Genomic DNA, 14680 nt, shown 5'->3' with positions numbered 1-14680 from the left:
CAGAAAAAAATCAAAGACTAGACGCCAGGCTCTCCCTGGCTAAACTCTTGTCGTCGGGGTCCGAGCTGATGATGGAAGAAATTTGATGAGGCATTCTTGCTTTAAAAGAACGAGTGATGTGCGAAGGCTTCTCAGGGAGAGAGACGTGTGAGAAACAGGAGCTGGTCTGGGCCGCTCTGTGGGAACCCACGAGGTTACGCCACCTGCTAAGCCTCTGTCCTGCCGGCTCGGCTTACAGGAAGGGTGGATTGCATCAGGTCACGGAACCCCTGTCCCCAGCGTTAGGCTGAGGAAAATACCCCCGTCCAGCAGACTGAGGCTGAGCCTGTCCTCACCAAGGGTTGCTGCTTAGACTGGCCCCAGTTCGTCTTCAGGGTCCCTGGGCTAGGAGAGGAGGGAGGCACCGTTTGTATGGACACCCTAGAACCTCACAAGCCATGTGCCGCGTCCCCTGAGAACCTTCCGGGTCCATGTGGGCAATAAACTGCTGCAAGGACAACAGCAGACAATCCGTCCAGACGGCGCCCCCATCAGTGTTTGCTGTGGGCCTGGACAGTGACATTGGCAGCTCTGCCTTGGGCCCCTCTGCCACCCCGTTAGTATCTACAGTAGTAACAGACGTGTAGAGAGAAGCTGGGTCCTGGCGAATCAGCTGGAGGGCAGATCAGATGCTGAAAGGTTGATGGGCAGCAGTAAACAGACTGTCACTTGGAAGCTTGTGCTGGGGAGGGTCCTAGACAGAGTTCTGGAGTCCAGATATGAGGGCTGTGCTGTCTGTCCTCAAGGCATCTCCGAACAGGCCAGACCCCAACAGGAAATGGCAGTGCAGCCTCAGGAACTTGGGGCAGCCCCTGTCCTCAGTGCTGTGAGGAGGTCTGGAGAGAGAGGCCTCCAGCCCAGCGATTGAAGTCTGACCCCAGGGAGAAGCACAGGAAGACAGAGCTGCCCCCTCCCTGTGAGAGGAGACGTGCAGAAGTGAACTGACAGCAGTCTTTTTTTTTTAATTATTTATTTTAATATTTATTTATTTGGCTGCACTGGGTCTTAGTTGCAGCAGGCGGGCTCCTTAGTTGCGGCTCTCCGGCTCCTTAGTTGTGGTATGTGGGCTCCTTAGTTGTGGCATGTAAACTCTTAGTTGCGGCACGCACGTGGGATCATCTAGTTCCCTGATCAGGGGTCGAACCCGGGCCCCCTGCACTGGGAGCGTGGAGTCTTAACCACTGCACCACCAGGGGAGTCCTGACATCGGAATCTTAGATGTGGCTGGACTAGGTGACCTGTGAGGTCCCCTGCATCTCTGGCCCTGACAGTGGGGCTTGTTGAACTTTGTGTTTGATGCTGAGCGCTACTCGGGGAGTTTGCAGAGTTCCATAGTGGCAGTGGGGAGACGCTCATTCGTGAGTACAAGTGCAAACGAAGGCCTGCGGGCATGTAAGCAGCGCTGGTCCTTGTGTCGAGCAGGGGCTCGCCGTCTGTCGCAGAGGAGCCTTCAGTCCGGAGTTGATCTGAAGGGGCTTCCGCTGCAGAGATTGGTGCCACCCACTAGAGTGGGGTCCGATCTATCCCTGACTTTTCCGTCCTGCTGTGTCAGTGGAAGCTTCTGATGATAACCAATAGCTTGTGGCCTTATTTAGACGGTTTCAGAAAAGCGGCGTAACTAAGATGATAATTCAGGGGAAGAGAAAGAAGATAAATGGTGACTTGCTGTGCAGTGTGCTAGGCGCTGTGGTAAGCAGTAATCTCCTTGCTGCTAGGAGTATAATGATTAGGGATATAATACACAGTGTTATCACTGCTATTGTGATAAAATGGGGGGGGTAAAAATAGCAATATACATATTGTTTCTAAAAGGAAAATACGGTCTTAAAAAGTAAGACTGAAAGCAGACTTATTTCTTTAAAAATACTTGTTCTTATAGCTATAAATGTTTACATTAAAAAAGAAAGATCTCGAATCAACAACCTAACTTTGCAACTTGTAGAAAGAAGAAAAAGGTAAACTAAATCCAAAGCTAGCAGGAGGAAGGAAATAATAAAGATTAGAGCAGAGGTAAACAAAGACAGAGAATAGAAAAACAGAAGAGAGAATCAGTGAAACCAGAGGTTGGTTCTTCAAGAAGAGCAGCAAAATTGGCAGACCTTTAGCTTATGGACTAAGAGAAAAAGAAAAACGACTGAAATTACTAAAATCGGAAATGAAGTAGGGACATTACTACCAGTCCTACAGAAATGAAAAGAATTACCAGAGAGTACTATGAACCATTGTACACCAACAAATTGGATAACCTAGATGAAATGGACAAATTCCTAGAAACAAAGAACCAACCAAGACTAAATCATGAAGAAATAGAGAATCTGAATAGACTTATAACTAGTAAGGAGATTGAATCAGTAATCAAAAATCTCCCAACAAAGAAAAGTTCAGGACCCAATGGCTTCAAAGGTGAATTCTAGCAAACATTTAAAGAAGAATTAATACCCATCTTTCTCAGACTTTTCCAGAAAACTGAAGGGGAGGGAACACTTCCTAACTCATTCTATCAGGCCAGCATAAGCCTGATACCAAAGCCAAAGACACTACAAGAAAAGAAAACGACGCACCAGTGAGTGTCCTTTATGAATATTGATGCAGAAATCCTTAACAAAATACTAGCAAACAGAATTCAGCATATTTAAAGGATTATACACCATCATCAAGTAGGATTTATTCCTGGAATGCAAAGGTGTTTCAAGGTATGAAAATTGATTAATATAACATACCACATCAACAAGGAAAAACCACATGGTCATCTCAGTTGATGCAGCAAAAGCATTTGACAAAATTCACCATCGTTCATGATTAAAAACACTCAACAAAATGGGAATAGAAGGAAACTACCTCCATATAATAAAAGCCACAATATAATAAACCTATAGCAAACATCATCCTTAATAATGAAAGATTAAAGTCCAAAAGGGAGGGGATATCTGTATATGTATGGCTGGTTCATTTTGTTGTGCAGTGGAGGCTAACACAACATTGTAAAGCAACCATACTCCAATAAAAATTAATTTTAAGAGAAATGAAAGATTAAAAGAAAGCCTTTAATCCTCTGAGATCAGGAACAAGGCAAGGATGCTTGCTTTCACCACTTCTATTCAACATAGTACTAGAAAATCTAGCCACAGCAGTTAGGCAAGAAAAAGATATAAAAGGCATTTAAATTGGAAAGGAAGAGTAAAACGGTCTCCGCAAATGATGTGATCTTATATGTAGAAAATCCTAACGACTCTGCAAAAAAGAAAAACTGTTAGAATTTAAAAACTGTAAGTGAATTCAGCAAAGTAGCAGGATACAGAGTGCACACACAAAAATTAATTGCATTTGTGCAAACAAACAGTGAACAATCTGAAAAGGAAATTATGAAAACAGTTTTATTTACAGTGGCATTGAAAAGAGTAAAATACTTAGGAATTAACTTACTCAAGGAGGTGGAGGACTTGTACAGTGAGAACTACAAAACATTGCTGAAAGAAAATAAAGAGGGCATCAATAAATGGAAGCACATTTCTGTGTTCCTGGATTGGACACCTTAATATTGTTGAAACGTCAGTAGTACCCAAAGTGGTCTACACATTCAGTGCAATCTCTATCAGACTCCCAGTGATGTTTTTTGAAGAACAGAGAAACCCACCCTAAAATTCATATGGAATCTCAAGGAACTCAGAATTGCCAGAACAGTCTTGGGGGAAAAAAGCGCAAAACTGGAGGCTCACACTTTTGATTTGAAAGCTTACTACAAAGCCACAGTGATCAAAGCGGCATAAAGACAGGCATACAGACCAGTGGATACAGACCAGTGGATAACAGTAGAAAGCCCAGAAACAAACCCTTGCGTATATGGTCAGGTGATTTTTGACAAGGGTGCCAAGACCCTTCGATGGGGAAAAGACAGTCTTTTCAACAAATGGTGCTGGGAAAATTGGGTATCCACCTGCAAAAGAATGAAGTTGTACCCTTATCTAATACCATATGGAAAAGGGAACTCAAAGTGAATCAAGGACCTGCGTGGAAGACCTAAAAACGTGGAAGAACTTAAACACATTACTCTCTAAGTGAAATAGGCCAGACACACAAAAAGACATCCTGTCTGATCCCACTCACCTGAGGTCCCTAGAGTAGGCAAGTCCATAGAGACAGAGAGTAGAAGGGTGGGTGCCGGGGGCCAGGGGAGGCGGGCGGTTATTGTTTAACGGGGACTGCGTTTCACTTTTGCAAGATGAAGAGAGATGGGGATACCACTGAAATGGTTCAGATGGTTTATTTTAGGTTACACGTATTTTACAAGGAAAAAAAAAAAAAAAGCATTCTCTGTCTTTTCACAGTGGAAAGCCATCCTCTTTCATTAAAGCAACCCAAAGGTGCATTCTTATTTTCATTCACCTGTCAAGGAACTACGATGCCATTAATACCAGTTAGGGAAATCGAGCAATTTTAGTTGCATCCAGAGGGTACCAGTCATTCTAGAATCCTTGGAATGGATATCAGTCTCTTCTAATCAAGTAGCATTTTAGAAACTACATAGTAATTCAAGATTGCAAAATGTTGCACATCTGTAAAATAATTAGTATTCACAAATAAGTATGGCCATGGGGAGACAGTTGACAGCTTTGAAATCCGTTGTTCTTGTTTGCTTTTAAAGATTTATCCTTTGTTTGTTGTGTGACGCATATATAAGCCTACAGGTACCCAAATGTTCCACAAAATTAATCCCAGAGGCTGCGAAGAGAAGGTCAAAGAGGAGGTTTCTGTTGATTATATTTATCAAACAACTCTGTACTGAGCTCTGTAATAAGATAAAGAAATGATTACTTTTTCTAATGTTTAGCTCATTTTAAATCATATTTAAAATTTGCAACAGTAATAGTTACTCACGAAAGAAAAATGTTTCTCCTGAAAACTGCAGACCCACGTTACGTAAAGGGAGAATTAGCACCAATATTGAATCTTCCCATCCAAAACTATGGCATATATCTCCTTTTTCAGGTTGTCTTTTATAGCCTATATTATGGTCTTATAGTTTGTACATTTCTTACTGAATTTATATGTAGGTGTTTCACAGTCTTAGGGACTCTCACGAGTGGCATCTTAGATGGTGGAATACATTTTCTAAGGAGTTATTGCTGGTCCTTATAGGCGAGCTGAGTTCTGCTTTGTGTCCAGTCATCCCACCGTGTCATCATCTCTCAGATAGTTCTGGAATTGATTGCTTTGAGTTTTCTAGGAGACCATGACATCGTTTACAGATAATAATAGTTTTGTCTTATCCTCTTTATTAGCATTTGAACTTTGTGTTTTGTTTTTTCACTTCAGCTAGAATCTTCAAAGCGTCATGAGTAAGAGTGTTACTAGCAGCAGCATCCTTGTTCAGTTCTTGGCTTTTGTGGAACACTTTGGAGGTTTCACATTAAGTCTGATGCTTGCCATACAAATTTTTGATACTTTTTAGCAAATTAAAGAGCCCTTCCCTGGTGGCGCAGTGGTTAAGTATCTGCCTGCCAATGCAGGGGACACAGGTTCGAGCCCCAGTCTGGGAAGATCCCACATGCCGCGGAGTAACTAAGCCCGTGCGCCACAACTACTGAGCCTGCGTTCTAGAGCCCACGCGCCACAACTGCTGAGCCCGTGTGCCACAACTACTGAAGCCCGTGCGTCTAGAGCCCGTGCTGTGCAACAAGAGAAGCCGCCGCAATGAGAAGTCTGCGCACTGCAACGAAGAGTAGCCCCCGCTCGCTGTAACTAGGAAAGCCTGTGTGCAGCAATGAAGACCCAACACAGCTAAAAATAAATTAATTAATTAAAAAAAACTTTTTTTTAAAGCAGGAATAGACATTAAATTTGTATGTTTTTTCTCTTTTTACGTGTTTTTGTATGAATTAGATGAGGCTTCCTAATTTTGAGACATCCTTGCGTTCCTGGAATTAAACCCTACTAGATTATAATATATTATTCTTTAATCCATTATTAGGTATTTTATTTAGGATTTTTATATCTGTATTCTGAGGTATTAACTGAGTTTTCATCTTTGAGGTCTTGTTTGTTTTGTATAAAGGATAATTATGCTAATCTCATAGAATGAATTGAGAACTTTCCATGTTTTTCCAGTTTTTAGGAATAGTTCAACTTTCCTAATCTACAAAGGGTTTGCATAGATACCCCACCATGAAACTCTGGGGCCTGGTTCATTTTTGCAGAGGAAGGAACAAGGACTCAGTATCTTTTACTGCCTTTTCAGTAAACATTGTGTTCATGAACCTACTTGGGGTTTTCTACTTCTTAAGTGCGTTTACAGATTGATACTTGCCTGGGAAATTATCCGCATCATTCATGTAAAGGGTGGGCTTAAGCTTGTGCTTATGGGACAGCTGATGAAAACGGGTGCATGACGGCTACAGGAGAGCTCCCCTGCCTCTAACTGCGCACTGTAATGAGAGCACTTGCTCCCCTAAAAGGAGGCCGGCCAGTGCCCCTGGCGTCCCAGCTGTGCCCACAGCCTGCCCTCTGAGCTGTCCAGCGTCGAGAGAGGCCAGAAGTCTAGACTGTTAGGCGAAATCTCAAAGGGTTTTTCATGTTGGCTCAGCTTGTAAAACACGTTGTGCAGGGCCAACAAGATAGCCGCGAGCCACCTGTTGGCAGCTGTTCTTTATATATGGAAGGCATGAATTGTACAGGTGTTTTCTCTTGTGGTTTTAGAAAATCTTTGTATGTGTCCGTGTCCCTTCTCACTCCCGCTATTTTTGTTGTTCCTTTTCTTCCCTTGTTCGGCCCGGGAGGAAGTTCAGAGAACCAACTTTTGGGTTTATTGATCACATTTACTTCTTGGTTTTCCGAATTTCAGCTTTTACCTTTAATTCCTTATTAGTTGATTTCTTGTTTCATTTTGTTTGGGCTTCTTACATTGAACGCATACTTTTCAGGCTTTTGTTGTTGTTCTCTCATAAATGCCACTAAACTGTACATTTTCTTCTACATCTTGGGCTCATCTTATAAAATTTGATTTGTGGGGCTTTCCTTGTCAGTTATTTCTAAACAGACTGTAATTTCAACTTTGGTTTCTTCTCTAATACTTTTAAACTATTAAAAAATTTTAAGTGCATGAATTTGATTTTATTAAGTTACTCTTGTTTTATTTTGGAGGGTTTAATGGGCAGTTTTTTGTTTGTGTGTTTTAATTTGAAGATGTAATAGGCTGTTTATTAGGTGGTTCCTGTGTCGAGCAGCATTCTGTCCAGCAGCTGGGAGCGCTGCCCGTTGTGGTGTGTCCTTCCCTGTAGGACTGAATATACGCCCTCTTCCGTTTTTTTTTTTTCTTCGAATAATTTTGAAGATATGTATCCCATATCCTTTCAGTGGTTAATTTACAAGAATACATTTATATAAACACCAAGATTTAATCATTTCGTAGCCTCCTCCTTCAAATAAGGCAGTGCCTTGAGCCCATTCTTAATTCCCTATTCCCCTCAATTTCTTTTTAGTTGTGGGAAAATGTACGTTACTCAAAATTTACTACCTTAACCGTTTCTACGTCTACAGTTCATTCATACTGAGTGCGCTCACATTGCTGTGACCGTCACCGCTGTTCAGCTCCAGAACTCTCTCATCTTCACAAGCTGAAGCTCGTGCTTAAACAGCGGCCCCCGCCCCCTCCCTCCGCAGCCCCGGTGCCTGCTGTGGCACTCAGGGCGACCTCCCCAGGGCTCACACTTCACGTGCAGGGCCCCTCGTGGCTGTTCAGTGAACTGTGACTGTCCACTCACCGTATTGACAGATCCACCTCTGATACGTTAATTTCTCTTTAAATCCTGAACTCCTCGCTGTGTTTTTCATGCAAGAAAAGTATTTGCGATGATTTTGAGCGAGTCACGTGAGGCGCTGAGATCGAGTATAAGGTAGCGTTTCTGTAGTGCTGCGGCTTCTGTCCGCAGACGCGGTCTCTTGTATGTATCGTTTTAAAAGTCTCCCCTTGAAAATGTCCGGGGTAGCTCTTGCTGGTACTAAGACTTTTTGTTTTTTACATCCCCCATGAATTAGATGACAATGAAAACCAAACAGCGCATGCTAACAGAAGACTGGGAGCTTTTTAAACAAAGGCGATTCATGGAAGAGCAGGTGAGGCTGGGGGCCGGAGGGGCGGTTCACAGGAATGGGAATTGCTCCCTGCGGGTGGACGGCTCCAAAAGACCGGCGCTTCAACACCACACTGCATGTTCTGCTCACTGTGCGTGGCAGTGGTGTAAACTGGTTTTCCTTCCGACTTCCTTCTCTCCTGTATCCCTCAGGGGACACCCGCGTTTACAGAGCCACCCGCTCGGGCCACAGCCACCCGGGAGTCCCCACGGACTCCTCCTAGGCGGGTGGCGTGTCCCCGGTTTACTCACCAGGGTGCATACAGTGAAGTCGCAGGGCTGATACTTGGTGCGCGCCACGTGTGCCAGGGGCCATGCCTTCGCCGTGGCTGCTGGCGGCCCCGGCGCACCCCTTCCTCCAGCGGCTCTTCCCCCCACCCCTCTGCCTGCCGCTTTGGCAGAACTCCCGGGGGCTGCGGTGTGGTGGTCTCAGGGCATTGGGCTTCACTGGGAAACTTGCTTCCCGTGCATGTGCTGGCTTCTCTCCCAGTTAGTCTCCCTTGCTGGGCGTGCTCCCTTGGCCTTCCCTAGGTGTCGGTGGCCCCAGCCTCGCCCGCACCCGTGGTCTCCGCTGGGCGCCACAGGTAGACAGAGGGCAGCCGTGCTCCGCTCGCTTACCTGTGTGGCTTCTGTCCTGTCCCATGGCTCTCCTGGCCACCACCCATCCCATTGCCCAAGCCGGGCCACAGGCTCCTTCTCTAAAATCCAGAGGCTCGCCCGCTCCAGTGGACGTTGAGGTGCCGCTTCCTAGGTGGTTCCCGGGTCCCCCCTCCTCCATGCTCCACTGGCGTCCTCTCCAGCTGGCCTTCCTCACTGCTGCGTTCCTTCCCACCCGCCCACTGCAGCCTTTGTGCTGACTGTCCAGCTTCCATCGTGCCTCATAAGTGTCTGTGTAGCTCGTGGGCGCTGGGTGCCACGGCTCTGTGTGCACAGGCCTGATGGCGGTGAGGCTGTTCCCCGAGACGCACTCCTGCTCAGCCCAGGCCCAGCAGCCGCCGAGGGTCTCGTGAGGGGATGCCCAGCTCAGTGCTCTTCGCTGGCCCGGACGCCCTCCTTGCCTCTGACGGGATTACCAGCACTGCACCTGGGCCTTGCTGAGGCTTGGCACCTGCCGAGCAGCTTCCCCACCCCTCCAGCATGCTGAGCAGATCTCCCGGGTCACCTACGTCACGGTCTTCAAATTTGGTTTCTTGCCTGTCCCCTCTTCCAGAATCTAAGCTCCTTGAGGGCAGTGATTATCTCTACATTCCTGGTACCTAGCAAGTACAAAGCCCATGGCAGATTCAGGGTAAAGGCTGGGTGTCTGCTGTGAGGGGTGCTGCAGCGTGTTTGCTGGTGAGGAAGCCTATTAGGGGTTACTGGTCCTGGCCTGTGTCAGGGCCTCTCCCAGCCTCACGGCTGTGTGCCTCACACCTCTGCGGCCCCTTTTCCTGGCCCTGCCCCACCTTAGGAAGCTGTGGTCATTGGTTCTGAGTGTGACACACACTACCACAATTACTGGAAAATATAAGCTGTGTCACGGGGCGGCGCGTCTTACAAAACTAACCCGTTGTCTCGTGATTTCCTGCAGTTGACGAACAAGAAGGCCGTCGCTGGCGAGAACAGCTTCACGGACACCATGAGGCACGTGCTGTCGTCACGACTGAGCATGCCCGACTGCCCCAACTGCAACTACAGGAGGAGGTGAGCCTGCGTGTGCGCGCAGCGGGCCTGCGGGACCCTCGCTGACCCCACAGAGGGCCGGCACCGACCTCTGAAGAGCACGGTCTGCCCTTCTCTGTTGGCTGTCTCGGTAACTGTCCTTAATTCCCAATCAGATGTGCTTGCGATGACTGCAGCCTCTCACACATCCTCACTTGTGGTATCATGGACCCCCCCGTCACTGGCGACATCCACATTCACCAGCTACCACTCCAGGTGGACTCTGCTCCCGACTATCTCTCTGAGATGCGCCCACCTAGCGTGTCATCAGCAAGCTCAGGGTCAGGTTCCAGCTCTCCCATTACAGTTCAGCAACATCCCAGACTCATCCTCACAGACAATGGCTCTGCACCAACTTTGTAAGTCGTGACTTTGTCATAAGGTTTCAGAAATTTAACTAATCCAGTGATGAGAAATAGAGACAGTAATGTCTGCAGAAGTATGGATAGCATTATAGTGCTTTTCAAGAAAAAGGACCCTTCATTTTTTTAAACAGCTTTTAAAACATGGAATCAGTAAGCCCAAACTTTGACACTGTTTCATGACCTGCCTAAAAGAAGGTGAATGAATAACTGCAGTGAGGCAAACAAACACATGCTGGTCTGCAGGGAAGTGTTTCCCATCGCCGGCCTGGCCCGCGCTCACTGAATCACGGGTGGCCAGCCCGCTGCTCATTCCGCCTCATCGTCAGCCCAGCATCCATGCTTGTTCCATGTCTTGCTAAGAACTCAGATGATCACTTTAGCAAGCGACTGAAAGGTTCTGTTCTCCGTGTTCCCACATTACCTAGAAGGATGTTTTGTACAAGCGAGGTGGCTGTGCAGCTGTCGCCAGTTCACAGGGAGGGGAGTGGGCCCATGTTTCTTTGGACTTGTGGCCGTGTCTCGTGTTGAGGCTACCTGCTCTAGCTTCTGGACAGGCTGCACGCGGGTATATGTTTTAAGAAATAAAACATGCCCTCTGCATGTCACAGTGTGTGTGGGTGCCGGGAGCCCTGTGGAGGTGACCGGCCCCCCCGCCATGGCTCCCAGTGGAGGGATGGTGCCCCACATTTCTCAGACTTCTCGCTTCCCCCGTCTGGATTTCGCACGGTGACTCTGAGGCTTTCCTTCGGAGTCTTTCAATTCTCAATATGGATTTGGTCTCAAATACAGAATAATAGTAAAGGGATTGGCCTGAACACCGTGACTCCTTTCACTGAACTCAAGGTGCTTCATAGCTGTAGAAGCCCTGTGCTCTCGGAGCCGGTGCAGAGTGTTGAGGGCTTCACAGCTAGCTGCCAGCTAGCTCATCACAGGAGCATCCCGCAGTTCAGCGTGTGCAGTCGAATAAGAACTTCCATTGGAAGAGTTTGCCCAGCTCCTGTGTCCTGGCAGCTGGCGCCAGCCGTGGTCTCCCATGCTGCGTTGAGTGGCGGAGCCGGGGCCGTGTGCGGATGGATGCTCTGGGCCTCTGGCCGCCAGCACCTTGTGATCCGTGTCTTCCCGGTAGACACTCTGTGATCCGAGGAGCTCCATGTGGCCGCTGGTTCGTGTTGTCTCTCGTGGTGCCGCTTCTAAGTTGGTGAAATAGAAGCGTGGCGGTTTAGTCGCTGGGCTGCAGTGCTGTCTGGACTTCACGGGTTCTGGGGTCGCCTCCATTGCATGGAGCACGTGGTTTAGTTCCTTCATCTCTGCACCTTGGCTTCCTCCTCTGGGTCATGGTGATGCTAACACCTCGGGAGCAGGTGTGGGTGCAGCCCAGGGCAAAGCCTGCTGTTACCTCAGGTGCAGCGGGACCCCAGGAGGCCTGCTGGGCACTGTCCGTGCTTGCTGTGATGAGCTCCGGATGATAGCACGTTGTAGTCTATTGACTCCTGTTTTCCTAAAAGTGGAAAAGAACCTGAGTTTGGCAATTCTGGACACTCTTCCCTAAAGCCAAAAGGTCTCCAGTTCTTAGGCTTGTTCCTTCTGGAGGCCATTGAGTGTTGAGGCTCAAGGCAGACGCGGTGGCATGTTTACGTGGACCCGTGGGGTGTCCATTTACAGTCATGCCTTGAACCATGCACACTGAGCCAGGAGCTCTGCGCCAGCTCTTTTCATGTACCAGAAAGTCAGTCATACATTTTAAGTGGTCTTCATAGGCTCTAGCCTTGAAGTCTTCTTACTTTTTTTTGGTAGATATTCCATTTGCCCATCGCTTGGATGTCTTGCTAAAGCTGGTAATTAAGATTATGACTGGACTTGGCCACAGCTGGCCTTGTAGTGAAAAATCTTGTAGTATTTTGTCACATAAGTGCCTTTAATGTTTTGTTGAGCTGGCTGTGTCTGAAATTTTGGCGGTTATAAAAACAAACGGTAAAGACCTACGGTTGTTCTCCGTACCCCTTTAATTAGAATCAAAAATTGTGTCTGCTTGGAAATGGCAGAGAGAACAGTTGTACACCAGGGCACTTCAGCTTGAATAGATGTGCAACATCAATTAATCTGATTAAATTTTGTGGTTTCCTTAATGTTTCTCCTTCTGGAGTCTTGTTTTCCGTTCTTCCAAAGAGCACAAATGGTAATCTTCCAGGCGTTTCCTCGTGCGTTCAGGTTACGAGGAGATGCTGAGGGGCATGCGTGGCACTCAGCGCAGCACTCCTGTGAACGAGCGCGGTGTCTGCTTGGCGGGTGGTGCGTTCACTGTGCTTGCGGAGAGCGGCCTCCTGGTGACGTCTCTGCTTTCTCAGTTGTAGTGACGATGAAGATGTTGCGCCCTTGTCAGCTAAGTTTGCTGATATTTATCCGCTGAGTAACTATGACGATGCCGAGGTGGTGGCCAGCATGAATGGAATCCACGGCGAACTGAACGGTGGCGGGGAAAACATGGCCCTGAAGGACGAGGTATGGGCATGCGTCTTCATAGTGACAGTAAGTGACATCAGACGGTGTCTGGTGTGTCAGTTGCCTCCATTCTTCTGTTTCAAAAAGTGTAAATTACAAAGGGTTGTTTTTAAAGTCCCCTCAGGTAAGCAGTACCAGCAGTAGTTCTTCAGAGGCTGATGACGAGGAGGCAGACGGTGAAAGTAGTGGGGAGCCCCCGGGAGCCCCGAAGGAAGACACAGCTCTAGGAGACGGGAGCCCTGGGAAGGAGGAAAGTAAAGTGGACAGTCCACCCCCGTCTTACTCAACTCAGCAGGTATGATTTTATTTTTTCGAACTTTGTTTTGCCAGAGGTCTCTTTTCTGCCTCTGGTTTCTCTAAACATGAGCGTTATTGAACACAGAATTATTTTATTTCGAAAAACTTCTGAAGATTAGGCCTGGAGAGAGTCGAGGCATACTTGCAAATAAGCAGACGTGACTCGCACCCTCACTTCAGTCCTGTTCCTCTTTCCTGAATCTGTGATCAATGTCATCTTGACTCTGCGGCACCGCACAGTGGCTCCAGATATTTAAGTGTTGCGGAGGTTTTCTTGTCTGGGAAGCAAGGGAAGGGCTTTTTTTTTAATAAAATGAAACAGTGGAATGTTAAAATTTCAGAAAAGGTTGGTTTTGTAAGGGAGCTTTTCTATCCTGATAGGTATCTGTTTTTCTGTTAACCAAAGGTGCGGGTACCTTACCAGACTGTTATTTTTTCTTAGAGACTCAGAGTTTTATAATAGGCGCTCAAGCAGTTTTTAAATGAAAGGAAGAACAAATGAAGGTCCAGGCTGATTAAAAACCATTTTAGTAGGTGGTGTAAATCTGCAGGAAAGGACACCAGAAGGTGTTACTACCCTGAGAAGCCTCGCTCCCACCTCCTTCCTCATCTACCGGCTGCAGCGCCTGCTCACCCCCAGCCCCTAGTCCCAATGCGTAACCAGTTTTACCTATTTAAAACTAGGTCCTTCCAGTGTTTATTTATGCAAATACAAATATTCTTTGCCTTTTCATGAAAAAGGCTTATACTAATGCACACTCTGTTCTCTTCCCTGCCTAGCAGTGTGTCCTGACCAGCTTCACCTGTACAGAGCGCACTTCCTCTTGCTCCGCTGCTGGTCTCTTTGTATTCCATTGTGTGGACGTGTCATAGTTTCATTTTGTTTTTCTTTTTAGTCCCTGCTGACGGACACTTGTGTTTGCTTCCGTTTGTTTCCCCATCATAAACTATTCAGTGAGTAACCTTACATATCTGACATTTTATACGTAGGCAGTTCTGTCCCTAGGAGCGGTCACCAGGAGTGGCTTTACCGGGTCAGAGCGTGGTGCCCTCCCCTCCCCCTGGAAGAGTTTTGAACTCTTGCCAGTCTGGTAGATGAGAAGTGGTAACCCCGTGAGGTTTCAGTTTTCATTCCATTTTCTGTGGGCAAAGGTGAGCACATTCTGTCATATGTTTAGGGGCCGTTTGGGTTGCATTTCCTTCTCTGTCTTGTTTTTGAGTTTAATAATTCTTTGTGGGGACTTCCCTGGTGGTCCATTGGCTAAGACTCCACACTCCCAATGCAGGGGGCCCGGGTTCGATCCCTGGTCGGGGAACTAGATCCTGCATGCCTCAACTAAGTGTCCACACACTGCAACTAAAGATCCCGCATACTGAAACGAAGATCCTGTGTGCCACAACTAAGACCCAGCACCTCCAAATAAATAAATATTAAAAAAAAAAAAAAAAAAAAGAGTTCTTTATATATTGGTATATATTGGTACAAGTCATTTATCGAGTATGTGATCTACAAATATTTTCTTTTGGTCTGTGGTATGTCTTAGTATTTTTATGGTGTTTTTTGAAAAGCAGAAGTTATTAATTTTGATGCATTCCAGTTTATAAATTTTTTCTTTTATGAATCATGCTTTTGAAGTCATATCCAAGAAAATT

At 46.8% G+C, this 14680-nt stretch overlaps 1 protein-coding gene across 6 annotated transcripts in view; it reads left to right on the top strand.

Annotated features, from left to right (window-relative positions):
- Positions 1-14680, top strand: part of FAM193A (family with sequence similarity 193 member A) — a 104494-nt gene that overhangs the window by 41978 nt on the left and 47836 nt on the right. For 3 of the 6 annotated variants that reach the window (XR_003795604.1, XM_029235422.1, XM_029235421.1), the window contains exons 7-11: positions 8071-8148; positions 9736-9848; positions 9983-10225; positions 12577-12757; positions 12846-13025. Coding sequence is in view for 5 of the 6 variants with exons in the window: in XM_029235422.1 (XP_029091255.1) it covers positions 8071-8148; positions 9736-9848; positions 9983-10225; positions 12577-12757; positions 12846-13025 (795 nt within the window). In the remaining variant the exon portion in view is untranslated. The remainder of the gene's footprint in view (positions 1-8070; positions 8149-9735; positions 9849-9982; positions 10226-12576; positions 12758-12845; positions 13026-14680) is intronic. The other 3 variants (XM_029235425.1, XM_029235423.1, XM_029235424.1) reach the window with 2 other exon arrangements.

The sequence above is a fragment of the Monodon monoceros genome, unplaced genomic scaffold, assembly GCF_005190385.1.
Source record: "Monodon monoceros isolate NGI ecotype Baffin Bay Population unplaced genomic scaffold, NGI_Narwhal_1 Super_Scaffold_20, whole genome shotgun sequence".
NCBI lineage: Eukaryota > Metazoa > Chordata > Mammalia > Artiodactyla > Monodontidae > Monodon > Monodon monoceros.
The sequence above is the reverse complement of the archived record's forward strand: the minus strand, read 5'-3'. Positions and strand labels throughout refer to the sequence as shown.